This window comes from Myripristis murdjan, chromosome 17 (genome assembly GCF_902150065.1).
Source record: "Myripristis murdjan chromosome 17, fMyrMur1.1, whole genome shotgun sequence".
Taxonomy (NCBI): domain Eukaryota; kingdom Metazoa; phylum Chordata; class Actinopteri; order Holocentriformes; family Holocentridae; genus Myripristis; species Myripristis murdjan.
In genome coordinates this window covers 23260955-23277958 of record NC_043996.1, presented here as the reverse complement: position 1 = coordinate 23277958, position 17004 = coordinate 23260955, and the positions used below count along the sequence as shown (strand labels likewise).

The 17004-nt window shown below is 42.4% G+C and overlaps 1 protein-coding gene across 1 annotated transcript; it reads right to left on the bottom strand.

Annotated features, from left to right (window-relative positions):
• Nucleotides 1-9123: 9123 nt before the first annotated feature.
• Nucleotides 9124-16721, bottom strand: LOC115375643 (kidney mitochondrial carrier protein 1-like). The gene is made up of 9 exons (XM_030075115.1): nt 16491-16721; nt 16242-16389; nt 16066-16160; nt 15051-15136; nt 13692-13787; nt 13122-13246; nt 11761-11884; nt 11229-11309; nt 9124-10604 (listed from the first exon to the last, which is right to left on the bottom strand). The coding sequence occupies exons 1-9, from the start codon at nt 16552-16554 to the stop codon at nt 10563-10565; spliced, it is 861 nt and encodes a 286-aa protein (XP_029930975.1). The 5' UTR covers nt 16555-16721; the 3' UTR covers nt 9124-10562.
• Between the last annotated feature and the right edge of the window lie 283 nt (nt 16722-17004).

Genomic DNA, 17004 nt, shown 5'->3' with positions numbered 1-17004 from the left:
TTGATAACTCAATAAAGTCTCTTATCTTCTGTCCCCCTAATGTTCTTTTTTATTCCCCATGAACATCTCAACTGTTGAGTCGACTGCAACAGCGCACTAACTTCAGGCTCCGTCATATTTTCTCTTTTGTCCGCTGCACACAACTGGCATGGCTATTCTGGGACAGCAAGCCCAGCACACACACACACACACACACACACACACAAACATACCCACTGTACGACAGGGCTCATACACAAGCCTGAACAAATAGAATAAATAGATATCATGGATTATTTCCAGGTGGAAGCACTGAAATGCATTCCCAATACCATTCTGTCTATTCTAAATGTTATACAAACCTTTACTTTTTCACAACACATCAGGGTACAAAATAACCCTGAACTCTGGATTTATCTTTGCATCTATCTTTTGGATTTGGCATGGATGTTCCCATTTGTTGACATGGCATGAAACAGGTTTGAGGCTGCAATAGACCGTGGAAATCAGACGTCACGTTGACTACAAACCTTTGCACAGATATGTAATTCCGGCTCAAAAGCATTTTCTCGATGGGGCAAATACACTGGGTTTTTCACATGGGCAAATCATCCCTGTCGTATTCTGTGATTTAAGATGTAATTTAAGCCCATTTAACAAATGGGACTGGATCCACTGAATTCTGCACCCGCTTTCCAAGCAAAACAATTATTTTTCTACCAAAATCAGTAAATACGGAGTAAATACAAACACTGGCTGTTCAGTGAGAGGCTTTTCCTGATAAATTTACTCTTGAGTTATTCTAGCTTTCTGCTCCACAAAAACACCTGGTTGGCTCTAGCTACTACATCCATTCCTTTGGCCACTGTTATCTTTGTTTAAGGATGACACTAAAAATATTAATTCATTACAACTGTGTTTGTGATGATTCTCTCCTCCTCATACTGTAAGCAGCATTTTACTTTGGAGAAATACTTTGTAGCAAAATGCCAGTCTCAGGATGCAATCATCATGTGCTGTTGTGGTTTGGAGATGTTTGTTAGCAAATACATTGCATATTTAAAGATAGCTTAACTCAAATGCACAAGAAAAGAATCCACTTAGTGGTCTCTCATGTTTCGGTTTAACATATTTAAGACAAAATGATGGTAAACAGGAACCAGAAACCCTATTCATTTTCATCATATGGCCTGAAAATTAGGAACTGGAAGTGCCCTGGAAGCCCCAACCACTTTGGTGGTCTATTGTAAGCCCACTGATATTTCATATATAGTATTTTCATTTTATTTTTTATTCATTCATTTAAGAAAAGTGCTCAGCATAGAGTGATAACAGTGCAGACAGTGGTCATGTTGCCGAGCCACCATCAGCTCATCAGCAACTGGAACCCACGCCACTAACTTCTAATTAAGAGCAAGAAATTGTTCTTAATTTGGAAGTATGTAAATCTCAAGGCCCCATCATATGGAAAATGTCTGGGAATGCCACCAAAAGTATGTTTGCATGCACACACGCGCACATGTGGACACACACACACAAACACACACACACACACACACACACACACTTGCCCAAATAGGGGATTCCCTGATAAACCAATAACAAGCAGGGCTTAATTTGGGTTGAGCTGCTCTCTTAACAAACTGTAACATATCAAACATAGCCTGCATTACACATAATGCTTTGTGCGTGTGTGAATGTGTGCGTGCGCATGTGCATGTCTCCCTGAAAATACACTGGCCTTCTATATGAGCCCGGGTCAAGGGGGTAAGCTTGCTGAGGACATAATTGTCAGAGACTTTGATTAGTGTTGTGACCTTATTGGAAAATAGAGGCAATAAATCCAATTGCTGTCTGAGCCTGTGGGTGTGTTTCTCTGTGTTGGAATGAATAGAGTATTTTTTTCTGTCCTTTTTTTGCAGCTGCGCAGCTCCAAAGGAGGGGTCTTGTGGTCTTTTGTTTAGCCGATCTTTACAGTTAATCATTGTAGGAACGTAAGATCTTTTATTTCATTTTCACATGACCGCTCCATCTCCACCAGAGAGACGGCTCTGTAAATCACATCCATGTCCATGTGGGGTATAACAAGAGTTTTGCGCTCTCTCGGGTCACATTTTGTCATTCGTTCTGAGAGGTGAGCCTTCCATAGCGTGCATCAAACTCTACCTGGGTGTACGTCAAGAGATCAAAATATGCTTTAAGTGGGTCAGGGTGGAGAGAGAGAGAGAGCGAGAGAGAGAGAGAGATGTGGTTAGCGTCTCACCTCCAACTGTCCTCAGCAACAGTGGCATGATTGTTCCTCCAGCAGATTACTGTGTGATATGAAGCCTCATGCCTTCACAAGACATGTGACTCTCATTTGGCGGAGATAGGAAATATGTTATGCTGTGCCTGTCTGTCGCTTTTTCTCCCTCACTGCTTGCATCTGTGTTTATAAAGTTGACCTTTGAGCCATAGATCAAGGCTTGGCCTACTTGGCTAACAAACCAAGTTGAGACGGACCAGATGACCGAGTGTTCTCAGTGAAAACATCGTCTCGACTGTGAGAAACCTGTGCCACAATGCATTCTCAAATTTAGCGCTAAGACTGAGACTTGTGAATAAATGTTTATTGAGAATACTTGCAACTCTTACATTATTTAAGAGTGTTTGAGAGGCACCCGAACTTGGTGACTGCTTTACCCAGACAGAGGGGAGAGTCCATACTTTTCATGTGAGGAATAATTTTTTAACTTGCAGACAATGTGGAGCTCAGAGAGATGTAGCGGGAAAGTCCAACATCGTAAAACATTTAGTCCTCGCTGAAGACATTTAAGTTGCCATGACTGTGTTTTCTGGCTGCAAGCACGAGTGATAGCGCTTTGGCAAACATTTCCATGTCAGTCCGTCTGTGGCAATTAAAAAACAGATTCGATTTGCGAAATGAAATTCTGAAATCCTGCTTGAGGATTTCGAATGTGAAAAGTTCCATAACCCTATCATTAAGATTGTGTTCATAAGACTGACATAACACTGCCAGCTCTTACATTAAGCTGTAACATTAATGAATATTCATGACTGTTCTCATTAAAGGTGCATTATGCAAAACCGTAGAGGGTCGATTCGAGTGCACTGCAAAAAAAAAAAATCTCCATCTTAACAAGTTGTTTTGTCTCATTTAGTGTTAAAATCTTGTTTTTTTTTTCTTTAAAGAAGTGAAAACATCTGCCAGTGGAATGAGATAATCCCATTTGTTTCCAATGTAATCGGCTGGTTTCCAGAATTTTCTCAAATCAAGGGTCATTTTCTTGGTCCTAGTGAGCTGATGTGCCTTATTCTGCCTTAATTCAACATATTTATACTTGTTCCCAGTAAAATTCCTGAAAAAAGTCAAACTGCGTTTAAAACAAGTGGTACTGTCGCATCCACTGGCAATTTTTTTTTTCACTTGCATGAAGACAAACAAGATTTTAATACTGAACGTGAACATGAGACAAAATGACAAATAAAACTGGAGATTTTTTGCAGCATTAAGATCATTTAGACACACCTGATGAAAAAATGGGGGTATTTTTTATGGTTGAGTTTGTGACTCTCGGTCATTTTGCATAGTGTACCTTTAAGAGTCATTCAGTCTATTAAGTAAATTTCCCTGCAAAGCTGATGTTGTGTTGGATAATGTCAAGTTGTCATGACAGAGGCAAATGTCAGCTGAAGGGAAAGTGACATAATTGATCAAATGATGCTCACAGTAATGACAACATTCATAAATATTCATTAATGCCATGCCAATCATGACAGCTGTCATGTTGCAGTCATGACAGCGGTGGTGTTTGTCTTAATTTCTGCACTGAGAGCCAAATTCTGTCCTGGACTTGATATCGCGGCTTCTCCAACCAACACAGGAGCTTTGCAATCGCAGCTTCACCATTATATGACCTTGGCATTGAATGTAAATAATAATTCCTATTACTTTCATGTGATTGTCACATAATACTTTGAACTCCCAGTAACTGGATCAACTCCACGATTTCAATGTTTGAGCAAAATTATCATCATGTGACATTCAACATGTTGGCATCAATTTGAGAAGATAACATGTCACGGATGCCCATATGACTTCTTGTCATTTAGCTGTCGTGGTGGCAGATTTTTGCTGATGTTCATGTGTCTAGTGCTCAAAAACAAACCACTCATTTCCTCTGGTTCTTAGATTATTGTCAGGCCAAATAACCACCTGAGCATCACATGAAAGAACAGGAATTGTCTTTCAAGCACAACTTTCTTGCAAAATGGGGCCTCTTTGTTTCTGTCTGCACGGCCACCCGCTGGCAACTCCAAACCAAACTAGGTGAACTCTCCAGCTGGAGCGCTCTTATATAATTCAGCGCTTTGAGATGATTCTCAACAGCTGTAAGCAAATACGCACAAGGTGTAGGGATTACATTTGCACCACTTAAAGAAATTTCTCGCACTTCAGACCAAATTTTCAGTTTGAGCAGCTTTACATACACAGACCCCGCTTGACCAAGAAGTGAAACGCATTGACTTTGTGGGGGAAAGATGATCACAGCCTCATTTCATGTGACTTCAATAGAGTCAATCCAGAGGTTTTTTTTTTTTAAAGCTGACTTTTTTTGCATTCAAGAAACACAGAAAAGTGAACAGAGTTGTTGGCGCTCCGGTTGACAACCACTGTCTTGGAGGCTCTATGTGGGTGCTAATTGGAGCGCAGTGGAAAACCAATGTTTCATCCCCTCCTCTCTCCCACCGTCCCCCTCCCAACTTCTCTGTCATCTTCTATTCTCTTTCTTCAGGCACTCGTCCCGGCTTCCACCTCAGCCGAGTCCCAATAAAGTTTTCTCTATAGCTCCCTGTTGACTCCCATCTAACATCTCATTCCATCAGTTCGTTTTTACCTCTGCTTTCCCGCCTCCCTTTTCACCTCTCCCTCACCTCCTCCCACTTTATCCTCCATCCCATTTCTCTGCATCCCTCTCCCTCTCCCTCCATTCAGACTGAGTGACAGCTGCAGATAAACAGAGGTGGAGAGAATTTGCAACAGTCTGTAGTGTGTATGTGGGAGGGCCCCCGTGTCAGCGAGCAATTCCACCAACACCACCGACACACATCAGAGAGCTGTGTGTATGTTTGTGTGGAGTGTGTGCGTGTGTGTGGTGGGGGTGGGGGGGCTTGTGCATGCTGTGCCTGCATGCTGTGCCTGCTGTGCCTAAGGGCAGGGAATTTTAAATCAGGCGTCCAAGGAAACTGATACCGCTGAATATTTGAATATTTATTCCTTATCAGAAGCTGGGATATCAGTGTGGGAGCTGTGACGGAGTGGGTTAGGGAGGGAGACACAGAGTCTGGTGGCTGGCGACAGGCACATGGTGTTTTTTTTTTTTTTTTTTTGTCTAAGCAGTAAAAAGTACATGAGCTCTGCCTAGTGTTTGTCCTCTGAAATTACATGAGACACGCATCCGACAACAGCATGGTGCAGTTATCTCCCACTGATCTGTGCAGTGTTTGGTTGCAATTTGTTGAGATTTAAAGGATATTATGAGACCATGCCTACTGATGGAAAAACCTATACTAATCTGATAATAACTTCAGGATACTGTATAAAAGATACAGGATAGCAGGACTCTTGGCCTTTTTCCATTTCACAACAAGAAACAAGCGAACAGCAGCTTGCACTTGATCCAGCTCTAGATATCATTTTTGTTTCAACCACAACAGAAAACACACATGTTGAGCATGGACCAAAAAATCTACTGGAACCGGGCCCCTGACGAATGGAAAATACAAAGTTCGTGTGTTTTAGTGCCAAAAAAGTGCCAGAAGGCTTGGTACCAGTGCAGTGGAAAAGGGAAAAGGGCCAAGAGAAAGAATTACCACATGCCTCATGTGCCCCTCATCCCATTTAAACTTTATCTTTTTATTGAGGTTCTGACAAAGAATGGCAACACATTTAGTTACACAAAACCAGACAAGAAGTAAAAACAAAGAAATACGGCAATAAACCAAGTGAAATTAATGAAGCAAGTAATGCTAAACCATTGCACTTGCCCAACACAGAATTTAAATGCCCAGTATCTGTAATTTAAACTCATTTAGGGTAATTTGCATCTGACGCTTGACAGATTCCAGAGTACATTAGGGACAGACAGTAAAAACTAATCCTGAGAGTGTAAACTTAAACTTGACACCGAGAAAGATGAAAGGTACTTTGGGAGAAATATGACACCATGCACCATATAACACCATGAAATGAAGTCTTACCACTGACATACCTCGAGTCCCTGTAGAAATATTATAGAAATGATACATTGCCTTCAAAAGTGAGGCAACTCAACTTTCAGAGTAATGGAGCAGAAGAGCCCATTATGGGGGCAAAAGGACCCCCACCACCACCAGCACACACACACACACACACACACACACACACTTTATCTCCTTTAACATTCACTGTGTTGGCCTATTCCCTTCTTAATGGAACAATGGAGCAGCATTACCAGCGGCTCATCCTTGTGATCCTGTCTCCCTGGGGTCCCAATCCCCTTCCAGTGGTGTGTAAATGTAGGTCGACTGCGCTCTGATTTTAGTTGGGCTGTTGTTTGTTTGGGTGAGGAGTGTTACTGTCAGAGATGAATCATCTACTAAGGCACTTGAGCATGTTTACGGATATAACAGGCAGGAATTTGGTGGTACCTTCCTCAAACAGCCTCTTATTAATGAGATGACTGACAGCTTGGTGCCACCTGAGCAGATATCACTGTCGTGGTCCAACAATGTACCTATTAAGAGTCAAAGTGTGTCTGCCTCACCGTACTTTAAGGTATTATTTATCTTTTAAGGTATCACTTTAATATTTCGTAATGTTCCTAAATTAAGTTTTCGCTGTGATGTTTGTAGAATTACTGCCAGGCTTTTGTAAGCACTTTCTGAGGCGTCTTTTCTCAGTCAAGGTTTAAAAACCTCCATTTGTCTGCTGGTTGCTCGCAGGTCAGACTTCGCTGTACATTTTGTCAAAGCGATATTGACAGCCAGGGCAATTTTCAAATTGCAAGAGGTTGCATTTTTTTTTCTTTGAGGCAAATATGTTTCAAACAGCTTTCTAAGCAAGGTATTTTTATATTATGCAGAATCCCTGGCCAGCAAACAAAGTTTCATTTTTTTGCACGGGGGAAATCACTCATTTTATTCAAACTAAGCACCCAGCAGTTTTCTTCAACATCTTTCAAAGCCGGAAAAGAAATGATGTCAAGCAAAAGTGTCCACATGGGAACTGCCAAAAGGACTCTGTGACTTTTTTTTGTTGGTATTATGCAGCCCTGAGGCACAGCACTTGCTCCAAATGGATCAACAGACTATGATAGATTTGTCTCCTTGGCCATATTTCCATCTATTTGTCCGTTTACCCATCCTTGTGTTTTTTTTTTTTTCACCCAGTGTTTTCATCTGAGCTGAAAGAGACAAAAAAGAAGGAGAGAAAAGCAGGGGGTTGTTTGGAACAGGGAGTACAGCCTTATCCCTGCGACACATACACTCACTCTGATCCCTGGAACACAATACAGCCAGCCCCCTGCACCCTTGGGCCAGGCAGCAAATAATACCCACAATGCAGCGTGTCTGTGACTGCCGGAGTCCCCTGTGGCCTTGCTTGTCCAGCTTGTAAAGCCCTCTGCCAGGGAAGCGATGCCAGGCTATAATGCCGACCTATAGATGAGATCCTGGTGAGGCCTTGAAGGACTAACTGTTTACAAGATGACCTTCCCCCCTTTTTCCTTAATTTGCAAAAATCCATTGCTGCCTGTCCCAGTGAAGTCATGGGCATTGTGGGGAGTTTTAGTGCCTTGACAACAATATCCTTTCATTTTATGTGATATACACAATAGCTGTTCGGGAAAAAAACAAAACATCCAAGTATTGCAATATTTTTTTATATATATTTTTTCCAGCCCCTTGTTCCATATCGTTTGCCATTTTATTCCCACATGATGTCATTTTAGTACACTGTGTTAAGTGCATTGTGTTAGTTCCATTTTAATAAATTGGAATGGGGGTTTTGAATTTAACGGTTTTTAGTCAGTTTGACACCCAATTTATATATGTTTTCTAGCTGGGAGTTATGCAGAAGGCTAAATCTTGTTTTTTTTTTCTTAAAACAAGGGAGAAAATCTGCCAGTGGGATGAGATAAATATAAATATGCTGAAGCAAGGCCAGAATAAGGCAAACCAGCGCAGTCGTATAAAAAATTCAATTCATATTCAAGACGTATTCTGGAAATAAGTTGATTAGCATTGGAAACAAGTGGGAGCTCGCTGGCATTTTTTTTTTCACTTGTTTGAAGAAACAGGATTTTAACTGCATATGAGACTCGACGCCTTGTTAAGATGGAGCTTTTTATGCATTTTCAGTTCTTTTTTTAGAGTATTGTGATGTATCATTACACAGATCATGCTGTGAACCATGTATTGTGATACGTATTGTATTGTGAAATGCCCATCACTAATACACATCCAGCAGGTGTTTCACCGACCAGATGCAACATAAAAACCCTCTTTCTCTTCCATCATGTTCAACGGCATCACTTGGATTTCAAATATTCTGTGCAGCAAGCTTGTGACACCAACAATGCAATGTGGGAATGCAACTCATGGTGGCTTAGATGAAGGCGATACAACAATAACAGTTTCTCACACAACTAATAAGTCCCATGGTAATGCTCCCTAAATAAAAGAACAAGGCACACACACACACCCACGCAGCGACTGGAGTTCATCACAATCTCTCCCGCTGCACTCCCTTGAGCTCCCATCATCTCCTCAAAACAGCTCTGATGAGGGAAAACTGGGAATTTATCCACGGAAATAAAAGAACAATTACATCTTAGATTCCTCTGAATAATTCATAAGTCATTGTTTGCGGGATGCTGCGTGAACATGTGTGTTTGAAACAAAAAACGTTAAGTCCCCCAGAAACAAGCCTGTGCTACATTTGCGGCCCAAAAGTTGAGGCTGTGAATGTAAGCAGACAGAGAGAGGAGGAGGAGGGGAGAAAGACTGATAAACAGCTATTGATTTCAACTGGGTCGAGTCCTGGTGGGCAAGTGTAGCTACACAGCGCCACCGTGAGGATGAACAGAAAACCACAAGGCAAGAGATAACTTACTGTCTTTATTTCAAATATACAGAACGAAAGCAGCATTTACATGAGCATCGAGAGTATGACCATGTCACACTTGCATACAGACTTTGGCACTAATAACAGCCAGCAGACACGGCAGCCACCAACACGTCCGTGCTTTACAGTGGAAACGGCTGACAGGTAACATACCACGTGCAAACTCTACAGCATATAGAAAGCAAATGGAGTGAATCTCTATACCTAAAGAGTGGATCAGGTGCAGCAACGGTAAAGCTTTAAGTGCCTTTTTTATTTTATTTTATTTTTTTAGCATTTAGCCTTTCCGGATGGACAGATCACTGTTGTGTTCAAAACAGACCTTGATTACACCATCTTGTCTTGGAGGTCAGACTGGGAAGGTGGTTTGACATCACATATACTCTTAGGTTTGTCAGGAATAGCTAAGGTGCCTCTAAAATAACACAGGAAGCCAAGGACCACAGTGGCGAGGTTATGTTTACCACCTGCACCAGCTCTCCCTGGCATACGGGACCAATACTTTTGCATGTATGTGTGTGTGTGTGTGTGTGTGTCTTTTGTCAGCACCTGCACTCTGGCCGTCAAGCTGTTAAGAGTAAACTATGACGCATTCTTGGCTCTAACTCAACATTTATACTCCTTTAAAGATATGTTCACCCTCCCACACACCCATTTCTCTATTTAACATTATATAAACAATTAAAATAACACCAGATGGACTGCTAGCCCAAGCTTGTCGATACATGCACACAAACATTTATAACATTTGTTTCAAAAAGGGAATGATCGCCTCGATTGTCATCTGATCTCTTTCTCTAACAGTCCTTATGCAACTCAGGCACAAACAGGCTGTGTCACAGGATAAGGCACTCAATCTGGAAGCCACCACAAGTGTACAAGATTGAATACCCTCATATGTTCATTTTTAAACCAGGTGTTGAGTGAAAAAGAACAATCAAGAGAGATGTGTATTCAGCCAATCCAAAGGGGAGTCACAGCGCTGGACTGCTGTTGTGTCCTGGATGCGCCTCTTATTCAATGGTCAATAAATAAGGTGAAATGGATCTGAGGGGCTAAAGTCTATTTAAATGAATGGCTAAAGCTTAAGATGACATTTGGATGAGCTGAAACACAAGACAAGCGTGCGAGTGACTATCTGTCTCTCTGAGTATGTGTGTGTGTGTGTGTGTGTGTGTGTGTGTGTGTGTAGTAGCGACTTCCACATTTGCCACAGGCTTCGTGAGACATGTGGCCCATACTGGAATCAGGCAAATGCTCGTGCCTCTGCCCCTGCCCCCCCACACACGGGGTCTATATGGTACATCGACCCCCACCCCCTCCATACAACCAGGCGTTCCTTATTTGGTCCTCTCTGCCCTTCTTGGAGAGCGCGCTTCCTCATTCTCATCTCTTCTTTGCCGTCTTGTTCCACTGATCAAACATCAATCTTCTTCAGCTGTTCATATGTGAGGAAGAACTGGACTCTGAGTTAAGGGCCACAAAGAGGAGATGGTGGAAATTTCCATTCACCGACAGGGGAATGTGACGCGCAACCTGAGGAATTTTGGCTCTTTCTGTGCTTCTAGCTCAAAGGCCCCTGTTGTAACTGCCTCCTTGTTACCTCAGTCTACTCTACTGTAACCCAACATGTCACTAATCTCATTATATTGGTCACACAATGGTGACCTGCCAACCCCTCTCACCCTCCCTCTTTAATAACTCCCGTACATCTCAATCATTTCTCCATCATCTTTAATAGGATCTTGGCCTTTCCAGAGAGGCATTAACACAGTTCCCTCTGCTTTTCTGCCCCCCACCTTCTCCTTCTCTTACCCCCCATCAAGGGCCCCCTGGTTTCTTGCTCGTGTGGGGCAATGGGGTACTGAGGCAGTAGCATAAATGTATAACCCGGTTACATAACAGAGTTAGCCAGATTTACCTCTAAGCTTTCCTCCAATGAAGCGTGGATTGGAATGCAGAAATAGCTTACATCACCAAATGCAAAAAAAAAAAGTCCGATTTTTCCACTCATTTCCCCAACTCAAAAGACCTCACATGAATGAAGGGGATGTGTGTAAACTGGCTGATGTGGAAAGGATACAATGATGTTCCACGGGCCCAGGCGGAGCCAGTTGGGAAAGAAGCCCTTGTAGAGGGCCATGAAGCCCTCTGAGCGCCATGTCTGGAAAGAAAACAAACATGTTAAAAGCCACTTTACAAAACAAACATTCCTCTCATAAGCTGCCTAAAGCCTGCTCTGGGCAATATGAGTTTTACCTGGGACTGGGAAAAACAGTAACTTTAAGGGTTAATTCAGACGCTTAATATTAGTGCTTGATATCAAACATTTATTCACCAGAGGCAATGACTTAAGCATAAACACACAGTGGTACCTCTTTATGCTAATAGCCTAGAATATCAAACAACAACAACAAAAAAGCAATTTTATACTTTCAAGGATGTCTAAAGCCAGAGTGATATGCATTATTCATTGATCCTCTGTAAAACTGTTTTGTGTTTTTACCCAGAGGAATTATCACTCTCAGTCACAGTTAAAATGTGTGTTTGGTGCTCTTGTAGCTCTTGAAGCTCTTTAAGATGTTGACAGTGTTCTGCCACGGGCCGGGACTGACCTGCAGCAGACAGTCCAGTGTTCCCTGGTACAGAGCTCCTCCTCTCTGGTTCATCATGCGAGTGCGGACAACATCCACCGGGTTAGAGGCCAAAGCCCCCGCCAGGCCACATACAAAACTGGACCTGCAGGACAGCAAGCCACAGGTTAAAGTGAAAATTCATTTGCATCTACCTGCTCGGTCATTATATCCACATTACTAATGATCGTTAATCAAAAATCGGAAAATATCTTATGAAAACACCCACAGTCATTCCTACAAATATCCATGATAAAAATAGAGGTCTACAGTGGAAATACTGTGATATTTAATTTTGTCCATATCTTCCAGCCATACCATAAACAATCACAAAGTGGACCTTTATTTATGTGAAAACGTCATGAATTATGAGTTTAAGCAGAAAGAACATGGCCACATGTTGCTATTTCTGTCTGAGGTCAGATGTTGTATAAGTGCAGATTCTAGTCTCAACTGGGAAAAAATCTACCTGACCACTACCTGACCAAGGTGCTCCGAATGTTAAACTATACATATGGCTGGATGTGAGCAAGGCAGCAAGAAAGGGAAAGAAAAAAAATCACGGTTGTTAGTGGTGAATAGGACGGTGTCTAGCAAGCAAGAATCAAAAAGTAGAATGCAGTTGAGTGATATACAAGCCAGGAGTCTGTATGAAGACTGCACTACACATCCCGTTTTTGAAAACAGGCCTCAGCTTTTCCCACTGATCTATAATCCACTTTCATTACAGATCAGTAAGTTTTGTCCGAAAGGAAGAGATCTCAAAGTAAAGGTGGAACGTCTACCCAGACAGTGGTTATTATCTATAAATACACACAGTAAACTGGGGATTTGTTGACTGCAATACAATGTTGACACTATTGTACTGCTCCTAAGATATCCAGCAATAACAGCCTATTTTTAGACAGCTGGTTCCTGGCTTGCCGTGCGTATGTATAAATACACTCTACCTGGCTGTCAGCGCTGAATCTGAACAGCGAAAAAAAAGTGAAGTTACAAATTCAGAGCAGCTAAGAGCATTAGCAAAGTCACTGTAATGACAGTTAATGCGCTAAAATGACAGGGCTTAGATTTGTATTTTGCAGTCTGTAATCAGCAGTGATGCAAAATATTTTGGGGCTAAATAACAGCCGAAGGATCACTGTAAGCCTGTAATACCACATGTCATGTTATTTTACTCCATCTACAATTATGACTGCGTTTTGAAATGTTTTGTTGGTCACTGTGGTGAGATACAAGAGTCTTCCTTCTCTTTATTTTTGTGACTTAGGTCCACTTTGAGGTTTCTAACTTGGCCTGTCCCTTGTTATACACATAAAGAGCCTCTTGTTGCTGCCACTCACAGGAAGTGTGTGTAGACGGTGTCGCCCATGTGGCCGGACATGATCAGATGCTTCTTTGTAATGTCATAGACGGGGAGCTCAACTCCGACAACGATGGCAGCCCGTTGAGCTGTTAGAGAGACACCCTGACAAAGAGACAGGGAGAGGGAGAGAGAGAGAGAGAGAGAGAGAGAGAGGTTGCAAGTTGATAATCTAAAATATGAAAGAGCAGCGTGTGCACTACCTGAATCCTATGTGCACCACGGTTCATGAAATAATACAGTTATAGACACATACTGCAGTTATTTGACAGATATTGCAGCTGCGACATGACTCACAGTTTGAATGGGAATGTTAAGCTTTGCATTATAATGTTTTCTTACATCTGGAGAGTAATATTTGTAGGCCAGGGCATCTGTGTAGCACTACAACCTTTGATTTCATCTCTGTAGCATTACAACACTTAATGTATAATGGTATTCTGTCACATGTTTTACCTCTTAACTGCTCCGCCTTATTGTTGTGCACTAACCAGATGCATCAAGTCAAATACAGCAATTTGAGGGTGGGAAAAAGTATGAGTGTGTATACCTTCCATAGTCCTCTTGTTCCCTCCTCCTGGTAGATATTGATGAAGTTGCACATCATACTGCCTTGGATTAAATTTCCCTGAGCCTGCATGCGGATCTGGGAGACAGACAGGGGTAATGGTTCATGAACTTGAAGTCAGGCAAAATAAATAACAACTCACAGCCTGTGTGGAATGCTTTAAGTAGGCCAAGCCAAGTTGAAAAAAAAAAAAAAGTCAAGTATGAGTAACAAACAAGCTGCCTTTGGAATTTGCAGACAAAAAGTTGAAAATATGTCTTGACATGCATAATGTCAAGACATATTTTCCTGTTCTGTTTTCCGGGAATTCCCCACCCTGAGCTAGACTTTTTTTTTTTTTTCATTCCATAGTGGCTGCCTTTTGCTATTCTGTCTGGCTCCAGGGGGCCGTGTCAACTTGCTGGCTACAGACAGAACACACCGTGACTGAAACGCAATGTTCCCAACCTGCAGCTACAACTACTAACCCTTACCAAACACACACTGCAGACTGGGGGGGTCATCATGCCAAATAGGGCTTAACGAGGAGAGACCAGGGAAAAGATTATGCACGCAAATAAGCATGTGAGCACACACCCACGGACACGCAGATCATATTCATGCTTCTGTATCGTTTACAGAACACTATGTTAAGTTCATGAGGACCTCGTCTATAAATAATCCACAAGAGCTTGGTTGTCCTTCATCCTACTAGGCATTCTACCAAAATCACATCGCTACAGTTAATAGTTGCCAGACTCATCTGGGAGGGAAATAGCTTTATAAAAACACACACAGAGCCTTAATTTTCTTGGTCTTGGAGTCACATTGACATGAAAAATCCCTTCTTCAACTTGTTAGCAAATTTTGCCATGCCAGAATATTCATCCACTGAACAATGAAAAATCAACTTTTTCATCCTTGAAAAGATGGTATCTTCATAAACTTGAACCAATAAAAACCCATCACATTTTTTGAAGAATCATACCCTCCCTTCAAATAAAACTGACTTTCTCCTCCTGACACTTTCACTTTCAACAGATGACACCCCGTGTGAAGCTCCGCCCCATCAACTTTTTTCAAGAGGAAACAGATCAAAGTAAGGACGTAAAAGTTTCTCAAAATGTTGTTTTGTTGTGACTTTAACCCAGGATCATTCAGTTACTCCAGTTGTGTCTATAAAACACAATTCCGATGTGCCCTGAAAGAAGAATGTTATGTTTTTCAACAGAAGTCAGTTGCATGTATTTACAGCAACTCTGAGAGATGAAGTCCAACCAGTTCTACAGGATGGTCTGCTGGATTACCGATGCCTTGACTCAATGTCAGCGTCAATCTCAATCTCTGTATTGTATCAGGTACCTTCAGCACATCGGTGGGATTGGCAATGGAGGAGGAGATGACTCCGGAGAGAACCCCACACACCACATTAGTCAGCAGTGTCTCATCTGAAAGAGGAGAAGAGTAGGAAGAGGGACACACTGTAACTGTAAATAGGCCACCCTGCAGGCAAAGAGTGATCAGCACAAGCAGTTAAATTGAGCTCTCACACCCCCTGCGAAAGAGAAGGAGATGCATTTAAAAAGACTGCACACACAGCTGCACCTCCCCTTCACCTGGCTGTGACCTCCGGTGTCAGGAGTCATGGGTCAGTGTTATGTCCACTGACTTTCCTATGGCCTCCTTTTGGAAGACAGCCATCTCTCTCTGTGTTTTGGGTTTCTCGCGCCCCTCTCTGAGTGCACTGAACACCCACAACCGAACTTCATTTGATCATCAGTGGAGCTGTACTTGAAACCTGAAACCTCAGAACTAGAGCTCCTTGCCATTTGGCCACTGAGCTGTTTGTTGGGACTGAAACTCGAGTCAGGGAGTGTTTTGTTTGATTCTGCAGACCAAAGGAGCTTTTTCTTTTTGACTTAGTGTGTTTTTTTTGTTGTTGTTGTTGTTGTTGATTATTATTTTGGCCTTGGAGAACCTGGCATTGTATCTGCTTCCACCTCTTCAATTTTAGTTGGTTCATCTCTGTTCATAATTTTCAGTAAATAAATGTTATTCATCATGTTTCAGCAGCCTTTTCTTCCCGTTAAAGTTCCATATTTGCAAATGTTTTGGGTACACGTTTGGGTTGTGCTGCCCCCCAAGTTATCCTTGACATTAAATAAAGGTCATGCCAGTCAGGAACGTGCATGTTTATGTACTGTAGACCCATGTGTGGATATGAACTGTGAACCTCCCGTGGCCTCACATTACAATAACCCGCATAGAGCACATACACCATATACAAATGACAATGTGTTGATGTATAGGCGCTGACAGCCAGAGTGTGTGTGTGTGTGTGTGTGTGTGTGTGTGTGTGTGTGTAACTGTGTCTCACCCTCTGGTCGGTCGACTAGTAGACGTTTGAAGCTCTGGTAGGTGCCAATCTTTATGGTCCCATAAGATGCCTGCCGCAGCATGGCAGGAGCAATACTGCAAAAGAGACGATAACAATGTAAAATTCAATATTCCTGAATTTAAAACACAAATACACAAACAGAAGACGAGACTCACCCTGAGTACAGTGCTCTCAGCCCCTCCTCTCGGCATATCCGGACTATAGCATGCAACATGCCTCTGTAGCGGATCTCTCTATATTTGCTGTCGCCCACTTGGCCTTGAACTTGGAGCCGCGTCTTGGCTAAATCGATCGGGAAGGTCCCTACAACACGCAAAAATCACGCATTAGACAGTAAAACACACACAGGAATCAAAGGATTAATCCACCTCGGCCTACCGCACGCCGAGACACGCATCACTCACCGCATTCCGCCGTAACGGAAGCCAGTCCGCCGTAAACAAAGGGTTTCCAGTTGGCGTTGGACATTTTTCGGCCGCCGCTTCGTTTCTCAGTCGGTATCTCTTCGTGAACTAGCGAGCAGAGGTCAATTTCTGGCGTTGCAGCGTCCGCCGAAAAGGTTCAGCCGTTTTTCATACCCTGCCGGCGTTTGTGAAACCCAACCCCGCCGCGTCCCTCCTGTTCCCTCCGGCCCTGGAGGAGGATCTGCCCGCCCACATTCTGTTGCTTAGCAACCGAGCCCGAGAGGAGGAAGATCGCGTTCTCACCAAAGATCGTCTATTTGAGTTAAAGGGGGCACGATATCATGCTGTCTTCTTTTCTTTTTCTCCTGCCTAAACCCTATGGAATGCCAATACATTATACAAAAAAAAAAAAAAAAAAAAAAGTTTACATTTTGACATTTTTGTTCTCACAACTGTGACTTAATCTTTCAATTTTGACATTTTTCCTCACAAGAATGAGAAAAAACTTCACAAC